The sequence below is a fragment of the Camarhynchus parvulus genome, chromosome 4, assembly GCF_901933205.1.
Source record: "Camarhynchus parvulus chromosome 4, STF_HiC, whole genome shotgun sequence".
Taxonomy (NCBI): Eukaryota; Metazoa; Chordata; class Aves; order Passeriformes; family Thraupidae; genus Camarhynchus; species Camarhynchus parvulus.
Genome location: NC_044574.1, coordinates 9814058 through 9834536, shown reverse-complemented (window position 1 = coordinate 9834536; position 20479 = coordinate 9814058). Strand labels below are relative to the sequence as shown.

Here is a 20479-nt window from a genome sequence, read left to right as displayed (position 1 = left end):
CAGAAATGGCACACATTCCATCTTTTTAGGATACATTGCTGAAATCCATTGACTGGTGGAAGCACTGACAAAAAAACAGGAAAGACTCCACATTGCCATTGCCACAGGTGTTCTTTGTGTGAAATTAGAGAGGGAGAGCATCACCCAGTCACGGACCATGGAGGATTGTCCAGTGCTATGCAGTGTCTGGAACACCTGCAAAATATTGTACACAGGAATAAAAGACAGGGTGGGTGGATATGGGAGAAAGTTCAGTTTCTCTTGTAAAGGTTCTCTCTGGCTATAAAGCTCAGAGGGTCACAAACTGGATTTCTGGAGACAGCTCTGAGTCTAATGAATTAGTGAACTGGACTTGTGGCAAATGTGCCAAACTGAAGCAATCACATAGAAATATGCAACTTGTGTGGTGCCTCTGTTTTTATAGATCACGTGTGCTGTGCACATGCACTCTCCAGGGATGCACAAGTCCAGCAGGTGCTGAAGAGCCAAAAGCCCAGAGGCCCAGCTGAAGCCACAGGGGCTTGCCTGTTAGGCTCACAAGGTGATGGCTCTCTCAGATCTAGAATCTGAGCACCAGGATCACAACCACTAACTTTCTTTTATTTCTCATTATCAGTGACTGGACTGTCCTGCTGTGAGCTTTGGCCTCTAGGTGACATGGCAATTCTAGCCCTCAATGATGCCTGGAAGGCAAAGCTCACAGCAGGACAGCTCAATCATGGCAGGTTTTTTAGATCTAATTAACAAGTGGTATATGGCCCTTCAGCTGAGCTGTCAATTATTCAGAAATTTTCTGAAACATTTAAGAAAAATAAATGTATCAATACTACCTTATAAACTACTGTTGCCATGAATTGTGGGTATGGCTGCTGATTGGACAGAAATTCCCCAATGACTTTGTTCATTACATCTTGTGGGGGGAAAAAATCATCAAGGAACTGTGGAAGAATCCGAGCCACTACTCGAGCTTCAAAGGGAAATCCCTTCCTGATCCTGAAAATAATAAAAAATTAAATACATTATGATTGAATGTCAACACATATCTTGTTCTTTTCCAATTTAATTGGCAATGGAAAGAACATTTTACTTTCATCTCTGAGTAGGCAAGTTCTCAGCACTGATGAATCCAAATCTTTATGTAATCTTAATAACAGACTACCCACAGAGGTCTATCAAAGCTGTCAAAAGCTGTTACAGGTGTGTCCTTACCCCACACTCTCCCCTTTTCTGTTTTGAATAATCATGTTTTTTGAAGGTCTGGAATTATATCAGAGATGAGACTTACCAACAGGAATGCTGAAAAAACTAAACAAGAACAAAAAAGGACAGGGAGATCACTCCTAGTTACCAGAGAAAAGACCACTTATAAGCAGAACACTAGTTTTCATTCATAACATCTTGGCATTTTTTATTCAAGCTCAGAATGACCAACATATCCAATGAGAAAAGCAAGCTCTATTGTTGTGTAAAGTGGGGAAAAGATACTCCAACCTACAGACAACTTTGTTTAAATAACACTAATTGGAAAGTCTTTCTAATAAAGGCAGCATCTGTTGATGTATCAAGTTACCATCATGTGATTCTTCCCTGCAAAAGTTATTTTTTGCTTGTAGTAGTCACATTTGTTTTGCTAGCTCTTCAGAGTGATATATTCAAAAACACTCAAGCACTGCTCTAGTTCTGTTCTCACCAAGTACAGAAGTGAAACCCTCCTCCAGTTTTATGGAAAAACCACTGAACACTTTAAAAAATGTAAACCATTACCCACAAACTACTACACAAAATCTAACATGCTATACTCACTTAAGACAGCTTGAGATTGTCAGATCAAAACAGGGGTTTTGAAATGTTCCCATTAATGAGTTCCATGTGAATACAGAAGTTTTACTGTATCCTTCCATTGCAATTACTTAACAGCCTCAGAAAGAGCAACTCTTGTGAGGAGGGAAAGGGGGGGAAAAGTTTTAAACTCTTTAGGGTGGTTAGAAAGATTATTTCCTGTAAACTGGATTTATATCCTTGATTATGTAGAAGACATCCTGAAAAGTACTTAAGAGTTTGACCTGAAGGGAGCTGGAAATACATTTATGAAGTATTATGGTTTGTGGAACACACAGTATCAGTTTGGACATGTCTGGTTTTCATTTACATTCCTGCACATTTGTGCTGCCTTCAGCAATTCCATCAGTGTTACTGTGTATACCAGGAGTGTAACTTTTAAGCAACAGTAAGTAGAGAAACATCATTAATTAATTTTAAGAACTGTCAAATAGAGAAGTGACCAAGCAGTGGCAAACACAATCCTTTCCCTCCCAGAGCCTGATTTACACATTTTGTTCTCTTACCTATCAAAAAGGACAGATACTCGTTCCATAGCAACAATCACAGATTCACTGTCAGGAGCACCAGGATTTGCATCTGGGATACGGCTGGGGCTGATTTTTTCCTTTCCTAAACCAAAATAATTTGTTATAAGTTCATTGTGGATGTTAAAATACACTTCTTTTACTCTTGGTAACAAAAATAAATTAAGAAAATTAGCACTGTTAGCAAGCCAGTCTCCCAGCACATGAGAAGTATAAAAAAAGTGAATACCTGTGTACATACAAGTCAGCATCAATCCCAGGGCTGCCATTGCTCTGTGGGGGCTCTGCACATTCACCCTGTCAACACTCAGCTTAACCAGGGACTCACTGTCCAGCCTGGAAAGCTGCTCTGAAAGGAGGAGTCGTTCCAATCCTCTCAGGACACAGTGATAAATAATGGATGGTGTTGATTCATCACTTCCAGACACCATGACTCCACACATCTGAAATAAAGCAAAAAAAAAAAAAACCAACTACTTGGTTTTGAGGTGTATTTAGGTCATCTTCAAGCACCACACCACAACAGCATGAATGGCATCAGGTAATAACAAAAACTGATTAAACCCAAAAGCATACCTACACCTCAGTGTCCAAGTTTAGTGTTAAAGACAGCTCATGTGGTGGTCTCAGGTTACAAGAACCACCCCTCACTGGAGGCATCACAACATACCTGTATAATTCCTGCAGAGAATTCAGGCCCTACATCAAGTGGGTAATTCTCAATCAAATAGAAAGCAGCTGCACACATGACCAAAATGTGCTCTTGGTTATGGATATTCACACAACTGCAAATGAGCAAAAACACTAGTGGTCACACCAAAGTTGTTTAGGTCACAAACAGAGACACTATAAACAATTTCTAGAAATTCAAAGTATTTTTGAACATGAAAACTAAACCCTTTTTAAAATCACAGGAAGTATTGCTGAGGTGCCGTAAGAGAACATTGCTTATCATGAAAAGGACAGAAAAATGAGGTTTAAGTAACACAAGTTTACCAAAGACATGAAAGCCTGTACTATCAAACAGTTTTCTCATCCTCAAATACCATTTCACTCTGTAAATTAAACCTAAAATTGGATGATATTTTCAATGAAAATGCTAAAACCTGCTTGATACAACAGCCTGCTCTAAAATCTACTGGCAGCTGCCAACAACAGAGAGCCTTTTTGTTCAGACATAAACATGCAACAGTTTGGAGCCAGGAGGAAAGGGAGAAGAGTCTTACTGTGCTACTCCTCTCAAATTGGAGAGCAGATACTCGCTGATAATTGGAATGAGCTGCTTTGCTGTCTCATCCAGCAAGTCACACTCAAGGATGTAAAGAATTCCATGCAGAGCTCCAATGCGACTTGGCATGTGGGTGCTCCTCAGGGTTGATTCCAGCAGTCGACTCACTGGTTCAGCCACAGCTTTATCCTGATACACCCAACAAGAGCACTCATTAGAAATCAACACTGGTTTAAATACTGGCAAGTCCTGTCATTCAGAAATACTTGGAACAAATTAAAGAGCAGAAAATAGGGAACAAACCAGAGCCTGGCTTAAAGTACTTTGAATAAATGTCACAAGACTAATACAATCAGATAAGAGATGAGTTGCAGATTAATTAGGAAATTGATGCTACTTTGTTTTATTTGTACAAAGTTATGTCACGATTTAAAATCAAAAAACCCCAAATAAGATAAGGATTAGTTCAGTAAATAGTACTTCCTATTAAGAATATAGGACTTGAACAATTGAAATTTTGTGGCCTTCCAAGTAAGCACAAAGGATGCTTCCATCTGAAACAGACTGGCACCAGACAACTATCCTCTGCCATCTATTATCTGTCTACTAAACTCATAGCACATCATTCCATTCACAGAATCACAGAATAATGAGGTTGAAAGAGACCTCTAAGATCGAGTCCAACATAAGCCCTAACACCTCAACTAGACTATAGCACCAAGTGCCATGTCCAGTCTTTTTTAAAGACATCCAGAGATGGTGATTCTACCACCTCCCTGGGAAGACCATTCATTTATTATTCTCTGAGACCACTGGTACTCAGAGCTACACATCTTTCCCTCCACCAATTCTGTAATCTGGATGAGGGAATTAAGTGTACTTTCAGCTGGGCAGGATGCTGATCTGCTGGAAGTGAGGGAGACTCTGCAAAGGGATCTGGACAGGCTGGATCACTGGGACAAGGCCAAGGGTCTGAGGTTCAAAAAGGCCAAGTGCTGGGTCCTGCCCCTGGGTCACAACAACCCCTGCAGTGCCACAGCTGGGGCAGAGTGGCTGGGAAGGGCCCCGTGGAAAAGGACCTGGGGGTGCTGGGTGAGGAGAGTGGCTGAACATGAGCCACGTGTGCCCAGGTGGCCAAGAAGGCCAATGGCAGCTGACCTGGATCAACAGTGCTGTGGCCAGCAGGACCAGGGCAGTGACTGTCACCCTGTATTTCACAGAATCATTAAGGTTGGAAAAAACCTCCAAGATCATGGAGTCCAACCTTTGACTGAGCACCACCATCAAGTAAACCACAGCACTGAGTGCCATGTCCAGTCATTTCTGGAACATCTGCAGGGGTGGAGACTCTGCCACTTCTCTGGGCAGCCTGCTCCAATGCTTAACCACCCTTCCAGTGAAGAAATTCTTCCTAACAGCCAACCCAAACCTCCTCTGGCACAACCTGAAGCCATCTCCTCTTGTCCTGTCACCTGAGAGAAGAGACTGACCCATACTTTGCTATAATCTTTCAAGAACTTGAAGACTCCTAAGGTCCCCCCTGAGCCTCCTTAGGCTCCATTCTTAGGGAAATGGTTTAGTTTGGTGAATGGTTCAACTCAATGATCTCAAGGGTCTTTTCCAACCTAAATGATTCCACAACTTTATGTTCAGTATTCACAGGTCAAGCAGATACTTCACTCCCTGTTACCAAATACCAGAACTTACTGGAATGTACAGAATTGATTTTGAATTTCAGTTTTGGAAAGTCTTCTTCTTACTATCTAAGTAATTAGTAGAAATTACTTGCTTTACCTTGTCCCTTTACTCATGAATTATCTAAGATAGAGGCCAGTTTGAGACAATGTCTGCTCTCTAGCTGCTCTTTTTAAGCAGATTTTCTACATAGCTGAGCACAGAAAAACAAGCAACTCCTGATGGAATCAGCTTCTTGTTTTTTAAGTCCCACCAAGCTGTTATATTCAGCTGTTTGCTTGTGAGAAGGTGTTATTAGCTCACTGAGTGGGAAATGACAGCCTAGTCAAAATAAGCTGATCTCTAAAACTGTTTCTGTATGTTTGCCATCATGTTCCCAGCCTTCCCTTGCAGAGTGGCTGCTGCAATAGCTACTGAAAGCCCCACCCTAAAAGCCTTTCAGAATTTCTGTTACCACTATTACCCATATAGCTTTATATTAGTCTCAGAGTTTCTAGAAGTGCTAACTCCTTCCAAAATGATTTGTAATTTTTTTTCCTCTGAAATGTTCACTGAAAGGTACTTCTGGTCTATACATTTCAAGACAGAGTGATGCAGTGGAGGGAAGAGTGAGGGAGAGAAAAGGGATGCCTGACTATCTGGGACTATAGTTTCATCACATGCACTGTCCCAGCTTCCCATGAGATTACAGCCATTCCCCAGCAACACACATCTAGCAAAAGCTGTTCTGCAAGTCCTTATTTCTGGCCTGAAATGTAACAAATTAAGAGTCCAGGGCAGAGGCAACACTGAACTCAATACAACAAACCAAAAAGCACATTAAATTATGCTCAAACCTCAGAAAAATATCAAATCAAGCAACCTTTCTGTTGGAATACAGGGCAATTGGAGATAATGTTTGCAAACTCTGAAAGCCCAGAATACATATCCTATTACTCTTACAGCCATGCAGATCAGCTAAAGGATATTCTTAGAGACAAACCCCCCTTAAAAAGTATACCAGGTTTTGCAGCAGAAGCTGAGTTAACCTAAACACTCATGAATTTGCAATAAACTTTCTGAGAATTTCTTACCATTCCAAGAACAGCAGCAGCTTTACAAGTAGCTGGTATCAAATACTGCACAAGAATCTCATCTTCTGATGGATGCACCTTTCTCAACTCTGTCAGTGTTGTGTACATCATCTCAAACTGATTCCTTTCTGTAAATAAGTCTGACACTGCCAGAAGCTGTAAGGAAATTAACATGGAATATTAAAAAATTCCTACTAGCAGACAGCTAAAAATTGAGTCCCCCTTAAAATTGTGGGCAAAAGATTCTTCAATTGATCTATTAAATGTGTAAACATTTACTCAATGGTCTGAAATAACTATTACTATTGTTGTCCAGAATTAATTCCACCATTCATCTCAGATAATAATGACCTCCAAGAAGTCCTTTTTACCAAAAAGTTTACAAAATCAAAGCCACTACAGTAAGTAACTCTGAGACATGAACATTGCTATTTACAATGTACTAAACCATCCCAAAACATACAACACATACTTCTCTTGCAAGGCTAGTTTCATTTTAAGTCATAAGAATGATAGTGAAAAATGGCTGTCAAGACACATTCCACACCTGTGTTCTTTAGTTTTGCTTCTACGCTTAATAATCAACTTAATTCTCAAATACATTTTTGTTCCATCTCCATTTTCTCACAAAGGGATAGGATAAGAAAATCTTGCTTTAGCAAGTAGTCAAGTAAAATATAAACTGCCATTAAGTAGCAATAAAGTATTTGTAATGTAGCAGCAGAATACAAAATTCTGATGCTTATATAGCTTAAATCAGTCTAATGCTGTACTTGCCCAAGCTGTATTTCTGTGCTGCCCACAGAATAGCACTGCCAAGAAAATTCTGTGTGTTCCATATATTAAAAGATGCTTTATAAATGCTACTTGTAACACATGCTCAGTTATGACTCTGAATAACAACTGAGACTTACTGATCGCACCACTTCACTGATCAGAATCACTGGTGTTCTCTTGCTGGGGTTGGATGGCAATATCCACTGACTGTACAGCTCAAGCAAGAACTGAGAACAAGAATGGATATCCACACCAGCCCGGTGTTTCCTGCAAGGAACAGTAAACAACTCTTAAAATAGCTATTCTTAAACCTTGCTAAATAATGCAGTTATTTAACAGCACCCAATTTGAAATAATACAGTTATTTAACAGCACCCAATTTATAAACCCAGCTTATTGAACTCAATGAAGAAATAAAACCTTATCTATGACTCAAAAGTGAAAAGTTGGAAAAAAAAAAGATACCTGGTGTTGATAGGAGAGGTAGGTGGTGAGGAAGGAGCAGGTACATCGTTCTCATCTTCTTCATCCTCACCCCACTCTTCTTCTCTTAGTGGAGTGATATTATTTCCTAACCATATGGAGTGTATAGAGACCTTACAACACACACAAGAGAAAAACAAATAGCAAAGAAGTGCATTTAACACCCCAATAGTCAGCCTAGAAGAATCTTAGAAGCCAAACATACTTTTATTTAAATGACAGGCAACACAAAGCCTTCTAGCTGATGAGACACCCAGTTACGACACTTAGTTTAGTTAGTTTCTATTTGATGTCAAGTAATGCTTCTTAAATAATTTTTCAGAACTGGAAGAAATGTAATAAAATTCAAGTTTAAAGTTGAGCTTTAAACAAACCTGTCCCAATTTATAATCCATATCTCCTATTTCTCGTTCAGTATTGATCTGCAGTAAGAGTTTTTCATGGCTGATAAGAGCACCTGCAATGAAACACAGGATGAATTTTTTAAAAGTACATAATAAAGTACATGTGAAAATGGCTTCATTTCCCACAAACTGGATTTCAAATTTTTCTGAGAATACCTTTTCCACATTTTAAATGTGAAAGAAATTCACTCCCCCCTTCTCCCCCACAAACAAGCATTTACCTGTAGTAGCAGGAGAAAGTGATGGAACAGGGTCCCAAGCTTGGTATAAGTGATGAGTAGCAATATTATCTCTCTTAGACACCATTGCCTGGATTTCCTGTTCAACAATTCCCCTGATAACACTTAGCTTCCTCCCAAACCTAAAAGCCCAAGAGAAATCAATTTTAGCAGATTTTTCCTTTAACAGTTTTGTGCAAGTCTGGCTCACACTGTAATGTTGTGTGTCTATGCTTATTTTCAGTATCAGGGAAATGAAAATGCTGAAAAATATGTTCTGCCCACTGTTTACTAGATTTTATTAAGATGTTATCTTTTTCAGATAATCTTTTAAGTCAGCAGGTTCACAATGCTAAATCCATGCAACTTGTATGTAAATAGATCCATCCATATATACTCTTACTTAGAAAATACAATCTACACATATTTTTCCTACAACTAGACTAAGCAACTGTCATCATTATGTATTAACCACAAGTTTTATGCATTTGAAAACAAGTGAAAACAAATACCTTGTGTCCAGAGCTTTTAAAGCTTTGTTGCGGGGCTGCTGCTCCAAGCAGCTGACTGCTGGATTGCCTGCAACAGGAATGGTCATTGCACTCAGCACCAGGGAGGTTATGGCTTGCACTGCCAGAACATTGATCTGGGTCCTCTCTGTATCTTCCTGTAAAATGAACTCATTGTAATTTGAATTATTAAAAAAAAATAAATCCCAAAAGCTCTGAGTATCAGTTTGTCAGGTTTCACTAAATTATCATTAATAAGCCTGACACCTGCTCTTTTTCCCATCCAGAAATTTATGTGACATAAACAATGCACAAAAAGCACTGAAGGCAGCAGCAGCACATCCTTCCTTCTCATCACTCTGCATGCACCCTTCTCTTGTCCTAACAGCATTAAAACCTCAAGGTGTCCATTTCAGAACTTTTTAAAATGTTTTTAGCCTCTTTCTTTGCAGCTACCCATTAGTTACTTGTTGAAACAAAATATCAGACCACAAATGCATCTGATCCTCTTTGGAAGATGGTAACCAATGTTCAACTTTCAAAAAATTTTATTTTTATTTCAGAAAATATTAGCATACTGGAATTTACAACAGCGCTTAAAATATTTGCAATTTTGAATGTACTGGTCTGTCTTGGAAAGCAAGGGAGCAATATTATTCTTGTTCCACAAATGCTCTCTACATGACAAATAAGGAACAACCAATAGCTAGATTGCCCTAAGTCTGACCCACCATGGCCATTATGCAGAAAGCAGCTAAGTCAAGGTGTCCAAGCCTGCGTAACTAACAGAAAATGCTAACCCAGGGAAGAGGGATGATGATTCCCTATTCCTTTTTCCAGTCAGACACTTAGGATGCAAGGGAAGCAAAACCCTTTGTCTGCTACTCAGGATCCACAGTTTGTCCTCTAAATTCTTCAAACTGCTTTAGGCTCTGCACCTACCATCAGGACCATGAACAAGCCTAGGAAAATATCCTTTCAGGTCAAAGAACTAGAACCTGCTAGTTGCTAGCAGGTTAAGACAGTTGAAGAGGGAAAATCTCTTTCATGATAGCCAAGTTCACTCTTATATTGACTTTTCACAGAATCATGAAAGTTGAAAGAGACCTTCAGAGACCACCCAGTACAATAATTAATCCAGTACCACCATAATCACCCTTAGACCATGTCCCTAAGTGCCACATCCCTACTGAACACTTACAAAGACAGTGACTCCATCACCTCCCTGGGAAACTTATTCCAATGCCTAATCCCTCTTTCAGTGCAAATTCTTTTCCTAATATCCAATCTGAACCTCCCTGCTGCATCTTAAGGAGTTCAGCTGAGAGATGGCAGACAAGACCAATCCCCACCTGGCTACATCCTCCTTTCAGGTAGTTGTGGAGAGTGATAAGGATCCCCCTGAGCCTCCTCTTCCTGAGACTAAACACCCTCAGCTCCCTCAGCCCCAGCCCCAGTTTTGTTGCTGCTCTTTAGACAGAAATACTTAGTATAGGAATTGGTATATAAATGCATAATTTTGGTATATAAATTAGACACAAATTCTGCTCTAAATTTCTTCAGCTGTGATCCCCACTGAATCTTGAATATTTACCTAAGCTAGAAGCCCAGATATCCAATGTACAGTCTACAAGTGGGAGCAAGACATATGAACATGCATCTTCAGGTCAATTAACTTCAAGTCAAGAATCTTACAAAAACCCCCCAAAAACTGTGTTGAGTAATGTACTAATAAAGAGTTGAAACAGCTTCATTAATTTTTTTCCTCGCTATTTGCATGCTTGCAGAGGCTCTAAGCCAGAAGATGGATTTGTCTGATCTCACCAGGGTATGAGAAAAAGGAAATACAAAATAGAAAAAATTCTTTAGTGTTAGTCACTTCTTTTCTGCTTTACAGTTTTATTAATAGAAACACTTTTCTTGGTTTAAGTAAAATTTCCTTTAAAAATACAACGAATACATTACCTCTTGCTGGTTCTCCTCCTGGTCTATTACAATGGGCTGAGTTACAAGCACACCAAGCAAAGTTGCCCAAGTCTCTTCAAACTGAGTACGGCTGATCCACCCTATGGAAACACTCAGAGATAGCCACTGATGTCTCAATACAAAGCTAAACAAGGAACAGCACTAAAAAAAGGTACATTGTTTCCACTGGTTTAGTTTCATACCACTTCATATTAATTTTGGTGGTTTTTGTAATGGAACAGACTTCCCAGGGAAGTGGTCACAGCACCAAGCCTGACAGATTTTAATAAGTGTTTGGACAATACTCTCAGGCCTATGGTGTGACTCTTGGGGATGGTGCTGTGCAGGGCCAGGAGCTGGGACTCAATGATCCTTGTGGGTCCCTTAAAATTCAGCTTATTCTGCGATTCTGTGATCTACTAGGTGTGGATGGGAATGCCAGAGAACAACATTGCAGTTTCTCTCCTTCAGCTCCAAGAAGATGGAGAGGACTGGAAACACTGTGCTAAGACACTCATAGAATGGTTTGGTAGGAAGGACTTTTTCAAGATCTTCTAGTCCAACTCAACTTCTGATGTCTGAGCTGAAGGCAGGTTACAGAGATAACTCACTACAGGACTTTATACTGTGCATTAATAGAAAAAAGTGGGGGAGGAGCAAAATATTCTCAAACATACCATCAAGCATATGCTCCAGAAAACAAATGGTCATTCTGCAAGAGCACACTGAAATCTACCTGAGGTGGAATAACTTTCAGCTTTAATTCTACAATTTATTCTATTCATTGAACAAAATGTACACAATTACTAACCTGCTCTGAAATATTATCTGTCTTCCACATAAGCAAATGGTTTCAGATACAGTAATTCAGTAATTTCAAAACACAGGTAAATGCCCAATAAGAGCCAAGTGTATTCATTTAATTTTGTACATACCAAGTGTATTAATGCGATAGATGAACTCCTTAAAGATTTCCTTTTCTTGAAGAAATTCTACTGGGATTTCAGGAAAAACTGTACCAAAGTCACCTGAAGGCTTTGGCGACCAGCCTAATTTCCAGACCTAAAGAAGTATAATGAAAGTTTGATTATTCAAACCAGAGATAGTATTTATATTACAGCTCTAAATATACAGGCTCTACTGAAAGACAACAAGACATTAGTAAATTAAAGTAGTTCTCCAAACAGAAAAATACTCAAAGGAAGATGGAAAATCTAACAAAACTTATCTACAATGTATACCACGTTTCTTATTTTAGGGCTTTTTCTATCATAGTTCCCACTGTAAATTATCCGGTTTTATGGTCCAAGTTTACATACAGAAGCAAGTAAATTCCTGTAAGTATTTCAGTTTAGAAATTGTGCAGAAATGATGCTGAAACAGAATTTAAGGAAGACAGTGGAAGACAGTTCACATACTATCGATACCTGAAAAAGTACACTGATACATGAGAGAGAGAGCAAAAAATTTTCAATGAAAAAACTTATGTTTTTACATCCCCTCAAAAACAGAGCGCTGAAAAACAGAGAAGTGGCCTTGCACGTGTTGTTTGTTACTCAGTGTTCAAAAAGAAAAACTGATTGATCAAACCAGCTGAAGGTTGAAGTCCTACTGGTGTAGAACTTCAGATGCAGCACCATGTTTGGTTTTCAAAGTTTTTCAACAACTTTTAAAGTCCCGAAAGCAAAGCATAATAAACATACCAAGGGAGGTACTCTGGTGTAGCTGTTCACTAGAGGCAGCCTTGCTAAACTGATGATGATGTTCTTGAGGACAGGAGTGAGAAATGCAGGGATGCTGCTGTTTCTTTTGTGCCCCAGTGACAAGACAGTCTGCAAGCATTCCACCATCTCAGCTATCATTTCACATGCTGCAATAATGTGTTTTGTTTCTTTGTTGGGAGAGAAAGAAATTCAGCTTTACAAATCCACTCAAAAGACAAATAATTTAAAAAGACAGAAACACAAAAAATTCTTAACAAAAGAGTATGTTAATTAAAAAGGACAAAACCACAATAAGAACACAAAGAAATTTTTAAAATTTAAATCCCACACTTTAAAAAGCTCAGTCTGTAGCATACTGCGCAGCTAACAGAAACCCCCAAAAGAAAAATCTGCATTAATGTATAACTTTCAAGAAAAAACAACTACACCTGTAAAACATGGCAACCCATTTTTAATAGACAGTTACCAAATACAAATAAGGTCTCAGATGAATTTTCATTGTTAAAAATAGTAGTAATGGAAAGTGTACCAAAAATATTTCTTCAGTGAAAGTTCAGGGTAGAAGCAAAATTCAATGTTTACTTACTCTGTACATTTGAATCACTTTCCCCCTCACTTAAAGGTTTTGAAGTATTCTTTCTTTCAGGACTCAGAAGTTGATTACCAGGTTCCACAGCAACTGAATTGGAGAAAGTATTTGAATGATAGAGCTACTACCTATTTCATATTCCATTTTTTAATCAATACCACGTAGTAGTCAAATGTTTGACATATCCAAGGCATTTGCCAAGTTCAAAAGTAAACACTAAAATTTTAAATGGAAAAGTAGTAAAAACTAGATGTGTCAATTATTAATAAGGACTCAAAGGAAATATTCCAGACACACAGCATCTGATCAATGATGACTAGAATCTATTAACAAAACTTTTCTCCTAGCTGATTAAACTGCACTCACCTGCTTCTATGATGAATCTAATGCAATTAATCAAGGAGCAAGCATATGTCACATGAGCTGCAGAAGACAGCAAATTCCAGAGACTAGGCTGCTGTAGTGTCAGACAGCAACAATCCAGACCAGCTTGAAGATCTACACTTAATGGAATCTGGTCATGCACTAAATGCCATGATAGTGCCTGTACAAAAAGAGAAGTTATCCATTAACAGCAATTTCTAACCAAGGGTGACTTTTTTTTAACTCAGCAAAATGTAAAGTATTAGTAGCAAATAATATTGGTTTTTTCTCCAAGAAAACACTATTTATTTTAAGTACAAGAAAATTACGACATTTATATACTGTTTACTAAGCGTCCCAAAAATTAGTGCAGGACCCATTCTCCCAAATGCCAGCATCAGTCCATCAGTCAGTCAACCTCTCCTTGTATAAAGCTGTCCTTGTCCCACAACCCAGATCTGATTTACTAGCAAAGGTCAAACACGAAAAAAAAACACTAAGAGAAATTTCTACAGTTAAGACAAAAGAATTGGCCCAATCAAAAATTACTCTGTGGTGATCAGTTTAAGATAGAGTTGTTCCTTCTCCCAACATTTCATCACATCTTTAATTATGGTGTAGTTTCTTACCTCTACTGACATCACTACGAATTTCAGGATATCACCCTCTTTTTCAGGAGGAACACGGAGACCAGCTGGTAGTTTTGAGAGTAACAACAAATACTGAGCCAGTGCACGACAAAGTGTCATCATAGACTGATACATCACCTCATCTCCTATAAAATAAGACTGGATGAAATCTAGCAGTTTGAATTTTTTCCATTCAATAAATGTTTTTCAGAACTATTTCATAAGCACTTTTATGCCAGGTATCTTGATTTTTTTTTAATAGTAAGTTCATGTATTCATAAGACATCTGTAAAGCATCTTTGCAGAGGAGAGAATAAACTTTAAAAGATCATTATTTCTATTACCAAAGATGTCGCTTAGTTTTTTCCAGTAGGCTGATGGCTCAGTTGGCAATAGTGGCTGAAAAACCTGGTGGTTGGCTGGAAGGTTTTGTACAGCAGAAGACACGTGGTCCAGAGTTACCCTCCGAGCTGTTTCAAAGAGGCTGCTCTTCTGCTCCCTTGAGATCTCATTCATGCCAAGGCTTAAACAAGGTGCTAACAAGCTTAGGTTGAATTCCTGAAATCAAAGAGGAAATAAAAAGAATTTGAAGTGAAACTGAGTATCTTCTTACATACTAATGAGTGGCAAATTTACAGTTTATTGATTAACTAACTTATTATTAGCACCTCTGCTCTACTGTGGTGTAACAATATGGTTTAGCCCACATTGGCTCAAAATTTCAATTCCAACCAGTACCATATTGGAAAGAAAAATCAATATGCTTATTCCAAATTTTCAGGACAATGTGTAAATAAAGCTTAAGGATGACAAATATACAAAGAATCTTCAAGTAATAAGTTTTCAAACAAATAAATCAAGTATCTTTTTAGAAACAGCCTTCTTTCTATTATTTCTGCATACCAACAGCAAATATCATGGTGATAATTTGAACAAAAGACATTCTTAGATACAAGTTGTCCTTTACGCCAGGTTTACTGTGGCCTGTTACTGGCTTACTCCAAGTCATCCAGCGCAGATATTGAAGAGGTTACAGAAACAGCTGGTCTTAGAAAAGACTGTATGCTAAATCAAGATTATGTAAAACTGTAAAATTGGATTTTTCTGATTGCAATACATAACTAAACCTGTGCTTTCACTCTATCTACTCAACCTGTACTACTAGTAAGTTACTATTAGCAACATTGCTAGACAGATATCCACTGTTTTACACAAATATCTACTATTTTAGTTTCTAAAATTAAGTGAATTAGTATTATCAGTATATATTGTCAGTATTGTACAAATTTGAAATGTTTACATTTAAGAATCTAAACACTTCAGAATGTAATCTATTAATACTACCAATAGGAACACTTGAACTAATCTCATCCTCTTCCTCTGACCAAGTTACCTTGCTGGTCATGAAGGAGTTCAGGTCAGGCTGAGGAATCCTATTTACCAGCTCTGCTCCTTCCAGAAGTGCTGAGTCAGACCTGATGTAACACTGTGACCGCACTAGGGACACGTACCAGTCCTTCAATGATCAAAAATGGAAATTTATTACATACTTGGTTTCAGAAAACACCACAGTATATGGGAGCAGAGGGAGAACTGCTCATTAGCATTGAATGTCTAAGACATTCATAAGCTACATTAATTACAAAAAAAAACCACTTAAATTAAAAAGCAAGGCAAAACAAACAACTAGTGAATGGAAATGGAACATCTTAAACTGGACCAATGGATGTTCAGTGACAAGTTGTCTACTTCCATAAAGTCTGGACAGGAAATGAGGAAAAATTAATATATAGTGCAGGTAGTTGTATTAGGATGCTAAACCTGAGCAGACTATCTAAAAAAAAAGCATGGAATACTCAGTAGTTACACAAATATAGCAGTAATTAGAGAAAAATCAATACTATAACCAAGGAAGAAAACTCTTCAAATAATATAAGTATAGTAAATAAAAATAATAAATCTAAATATAATAAATAAATAAAATAATACTTTTTAAAAGATATTCAAATAAATTTGCCGACATTAATTAATTAGAACACAACTAAACCTGTCAGAGTTCAAGGAGCATCAGGACAATGCTATTAGTGATAGGATTTATTTTTATGTAGCCCTGTGAGAAGTAGGGGCAGTTGGACTCCTTGATCCTTACATTGGAGTCCCTTCCAATGTAAGATATTCTATGATTCTGTGAACCATGCAGAAGTTGTAGGGGAAGCACACAAAAACTACTTTTGTTTAGAATTTACAGTGACAGACAAAGGAGATTTTTGGGGTAATTTGAAGACAAAGCAATGGGTAAATGGTTTCTGGGCACAGCATTTTCTCCTGCTGTCCAAGTAGGTCTCAACATCTCCCCTAAGCCAATGACTGCTCAGACTCATCCCAACTGCTCAGACTCATCTCAACTTTTGCCATCTCAGTTACATAAGTTTCCTATTACTGTGTATCACTATAGAACATGGAGGGATGAAAAGGAGAAATTATTTGTACCATGGGACAACCTAGACAAAAGGAAGACACAGAAGGCCCCAAGACTTGCTCTTAGCCTTCCACTTCACTTGGAAATAAACACGTCTAAGTTCATGAAAGACAGAAACAGTTCAGTATTCTTGATTGTTCTCTGAAAGTAATTTAAAGCTGAGAAGGAAAATCCGAACAAGGAATGTTTAACTTCCCAGAGACAGCCAACAACTTTCAGCAAATGAATAAAACTAATAACTGTAGTAAAACACATCAAGAAAACAAGATTATTTATCTGTCTCTATTGAACTGTATATAAATCTTCCCATTAAAGCTAAGCAAAGAAACCAAACTTGGTAAATTTTTCACAGCACTGTCAATATAACAAACATCTATGTTTGTGCTAATCATCCATCCTAAATTCAACAATCAGCCAACACACATGAAATTAATCACTGATCTATATTTGAGATACCATATGACAATCCTGAGAGCATTAACTGCACAGTAAAAATAAGCTGCATTTAAATATTTTGTAAAGAATAAAGCTTGTTTATAGCCAAGGCACTTCTAGTGACTCTTTCTAATCATAATCTTACTTTGTCTAGAACTACATTCTCTAAAGGTGGTTGATCTTCTCCATCCAATGGGTGTGAGGTGACCAGAGGTGAAGGACTGGTTGTGTCTGGAGCTACCATGAGACGAAACCTATCCAGGAGTGAGTAGAGTCTTTGGTGTCTGAAAACAGAAGAACACATCAGCAGAGGGCTATCACAGCTTTGTAAATAATTTAAAAATAGAAAGACATCCAGTGACTCAATTCCAATGCCAGGACAGAAAAGCACTAGGGTCCTCAGTTTTTTGTTAGATACATGCAGTCATATGATACGAACTTTCTTCAGGTATCAGAGGCCAAAATTAACTCAGCACCACCAACAAATAAAGATTTAAATTTAATTTAGCATTAAAATTAGTGATATACCTAAGCTTAAAATACAGCTTTCTTTATCCAACACATCTTTTAATGAGTAAGAAGAGTCAGTGTACCGATTATTTGACTACAAGAAAATACATTTTAACAGATGCTAACAAATAATCCACTAAAACTACACTTCTATTAAAAAAAAATGATCCCTCACTGTACTAAAAACTCCAGTTTCTGGATTTATATTAGTGTCAGAAATTTTTTTTGTACAGTTTTTTTTTGTGTTTTTTTTTATTTTTAATTTCACCACTGCCATCAAGAACTTCTACAAAGTAATTTTTTAAATTTTTTTTTAATTAAATTGAACATTACCTATGTAGGTAGGCACTTTACTATTGATCTACTGCAGTCTCACATTTTAGGTTCTTTCTCCTACTTATTTCAGTCAACAGATACTAACCTCAAACAGCAATGACAAGAGGAGTAAATAAGGATCTTTCCAACATCAAATAGAAATGTCTTAAAAAATTAGTAATTTGCTCCTTTTTATACCAGCAGTTTAAACAGCCAGAAGACTAAACAGTTAAAAATTTTAACACAGTTGTCTGGGAGAAAAAAAAAAACCTAACTAAAAAAACCCCCAAGCCCACTTAGCTTGAACTGACAATATTTTGCAAGTTTGAGGAAAATAAAGTTGGCTTTAGTAAAACAGATTTTGTCAAGAAATTAACTTGCAGCTGCTATCTCTCAAAAGTTAAATGCTGAGTGGGATGCAGGAAAGAGAATTTGAAGCCTCTAGAGCTTGTTTCAGTTCTTAAGTAGTTCTTACTGCAAATTCAACTCAGCCAGCACAACTGCACCTTGGGCCAGAACATGCCAGCATCTTTTGAGAGGCTTTAATCCCATTTACTCCCAAAAACAATCCACTATCTGACCTCTAGGAAAAAAGCCAAAATGTGGGAAAACAGAGTTAACACAATTTGTATTAGAACATAACTTAGTTTGACATTTTAATGATATTGTTGGTATTTTTTACCTTGCTGCTAATCCGCTGTTTTGAAGGTACTCCTGAATTCTATCCAGTTCTTCAACTGGTAACTGAGCAATGCTGTTCTATATGAAAAAAATCACAAGATTTTTACAGGACAGATATATGTAAAATCCCCAAAAATACTTTTACCAGATCAACAAAGTTACATGCAGACAAAAAGATAAAGTAAACATTCATTCTCAGGTTTCTGCTATCGAAATGGCTCCCAAAGCATTAGAAAGTCTCTTCTTTCCCAGCCTCGTGACCAAAGAAGTCGAGATTCCTCGGCTCTGCTTTCCAAGGTTGTTTATTTTCTCTAATCTTTAACATTCCTTCTCTGACCTGCTGAGATCTGTCTGGCAGATCAGTTTGTGGCACACTGCCTGCCCTTGGGTGGTGTTAGCTATCAATACTAAAAATTACATGTACTTTATTTACAATAATTTCTCAATACCTATCACCTATGTTAGACAGTCTGTCTCTACTCTAAACCAATCCAAAAGTATCACAGCAGAAGATGGGAGGACAAGAAGAAGAAGGACAGGACACACCCAGATTCCTCCATCTTGCCTCTTGAACCCCCATTCTAAATCTCCAAAATTCTACTTTTTCACCCTGTGATAAATTAACTGTTATTCTACTCGAACTCATGTGGCTTGTAAATCTTCACACAAAGTTGGTAATTTTTTCCATGGGTTAAAATCAAAGGCACAGGTGTTTTTGATTCTGTGCCAAGGTGCCTGAGCCCCCTGCCAGGGTCTCAAGCCATCCAGGACAGTCAGAGGAATGCCCTGGGTTCCAACAATTCATCTATCTGTATACAAAATAAAAAACTTTGTCAAATGAAATCACTTAATCATATTTTGATGTGCTTTACACCATTGCTCTTGACAAGCCTGGTAGCACCCAAAGTGCCTCCCAGGCAGGGATTGCTGTGTACCTGCAGAGTTGCTGCCAGCAGCATCTCCACGCGGCGGCAGGCCAGGGTGTCCACCATGCGCGCCAGCACGCGGAAGGGAGTGCACAGCAGCTTGTCCACGTACAGCGTCAGCACTGCCCCCGACTGGCTCAGGTGGATTCCCTCCAAGCACTGCAAAGTCTTCTTCAGGGTTGTGGGCTTCATGTTCAGCATGGAACAGAAAAACAGACGAAGAAATTACGATCAATTTGGAATACAAAGATCTTAAAGGGAAAGACACTTGGAAAAATATACCTGATCAATATAATCGTCTCTGTGTGAGTTACTGGGTCATTTAATTAATATGAACAATAAGTTGTTTGATGTGCAACTGTAAAAGCTCACTCTTACATGAGTAAGTAAAGCATAGGGAGCAAAACTTTTAGGGGAAAAAAAGCTACAGATTTAAGTGAAATTGCAAAAAGCTTCAAACAGAGTGAGAAGATTAATCTCTTTCTGGAAGAAGGCAGGAACATGTGCATAGTCAAGACACGTGACAGTACAGAAATCCAGACAATCCTTGGGGAGTTTTCTGAGCATATGTTAAGAAACAGCAGTAGCAACTCAGGATCAAAAGGGTGTGCAAATAATTTTTTAAATTTCTTTTGTTTTTTTTAAATATGAGTACCAATTCAGCATTAATATTCTAAAGGGAGAAACACAGAGACAAACTAGGTTGACTCATGAAACCAGTCTTGGTTTAGAGCAGTCTGTTAATACCAGCTATTTTCATTTTACTGTCTTTCCTGATAACAACAAGCATTTCACACAGTGACTACATCTTCCATTAAAACATATTCAGTTTAGTTCATCCTGCTAATTCTCAGCTAGTGAAGCCCAGGCGAATATCACATAACGTTAAAGCTGCCCTAGATTTGCACAGAGACAATGGAAAGAGATAGGAAACAGCACTAAGCTACTCAGGGTGCAGGTGGCACAATTATCTCTAGATTATTATCCCATTAATCACAATTATCTCTAGAGAAAGTCCAGCAAATGATTAAGAGAGATGCATACAACCTTATATCCCTACAAAACATCATCCACTCCTTTTAATTTGAAAACTAAAATAATCAACAGAAA

The 20479-nt window shown here is 38.0% G+C and overlaps 1 protein-coding gene across 4 annotated transcripts in view; it reads right to left on the bottom strand.

The window, feature by feature from the left end:
• The window catches only part of HTT (huntingtin), a 78558-nt gene that overhangs the window by 3115 nt on the left and 54964 nt on the right, over positions 1 to 20479 (bottom strand). For all 4 annotated transcript variants that reach the window (XM_030946836.1, XM_030946837.1, XM_030946838.1 and 1 more), the window contains 23 exons: positions 19379 to 19555; positions 18445 to 18521; positions 17083 to 17221; positions 15417 to 15539; positions 14368 to 14581; positions 14024 to 14169; positions 13398 to 13575; positions 13029 to 13121; positions 12422 to 12609; positions 11654 to 11780; positions 10719 to 10819; positions 8757 to 8911; positions 8248 to 8387; positions 7997 to 8079; positions 7605 to 7735; positions 7277 to 7406; positions 6363 to 6518; positions 3593 to 3783; positions 3037 to 3151; positions 2596 to 2809; positions 2346 to 2451; positions 831 to 993; positions 35 to 195 (listed from right to left, as the gene is read on the bottom strand). In XM_030946836.1, coding sequence (XP_030802696.1) covers positions 35 to 195; positions 831 to 993; positions 2346 to 2451; positions 2596 to 2809; positions 3037 to 3151; positions 3593 to 3783; positions 6363 to 6518; positions 7277 to 7406; positions 7605 to 7735; positions 7997 to 8079; positions 8248 to 8387; positions 8757 to 8911; positions 10719 to 10819; positions 11654 to 11780; positions 12422 to 12609; positions 13029 to 13121; positions 13398 to 13575; positions 14024 to 14169; positions 14368 to 14581; positions 15417 to 15539; positions 17083 to 17221; positions 18445 to 18521; positions 19379 to 19555 — 3308 coding nt within the window. The remainder of the gene's footprint in view (positions 1 to 34; positions 196 to 830; positions 994 to 2345; positions 2452 to 2595; positions 2810 to 3036; positions 3152 to 3592; positions 3784 to 6362; positions 6519 to 7276; positions 7407 to 7604; positions 7736 to 7996; positions 8080 to 8247; positions 8388 to 8756; positions 8912 to 10718; positions 10820 to 11653; positions 11781 to 12421; positions 12610 to 13028; positions 13122 to 13397; positions 13576 to 14023; positions 14170 to 14367; positions 14582 to 15416; positions 15540 to 17082; positions 17222 to 18444; positions 18522 to 19378; positions 19556 to 20479) is intronic.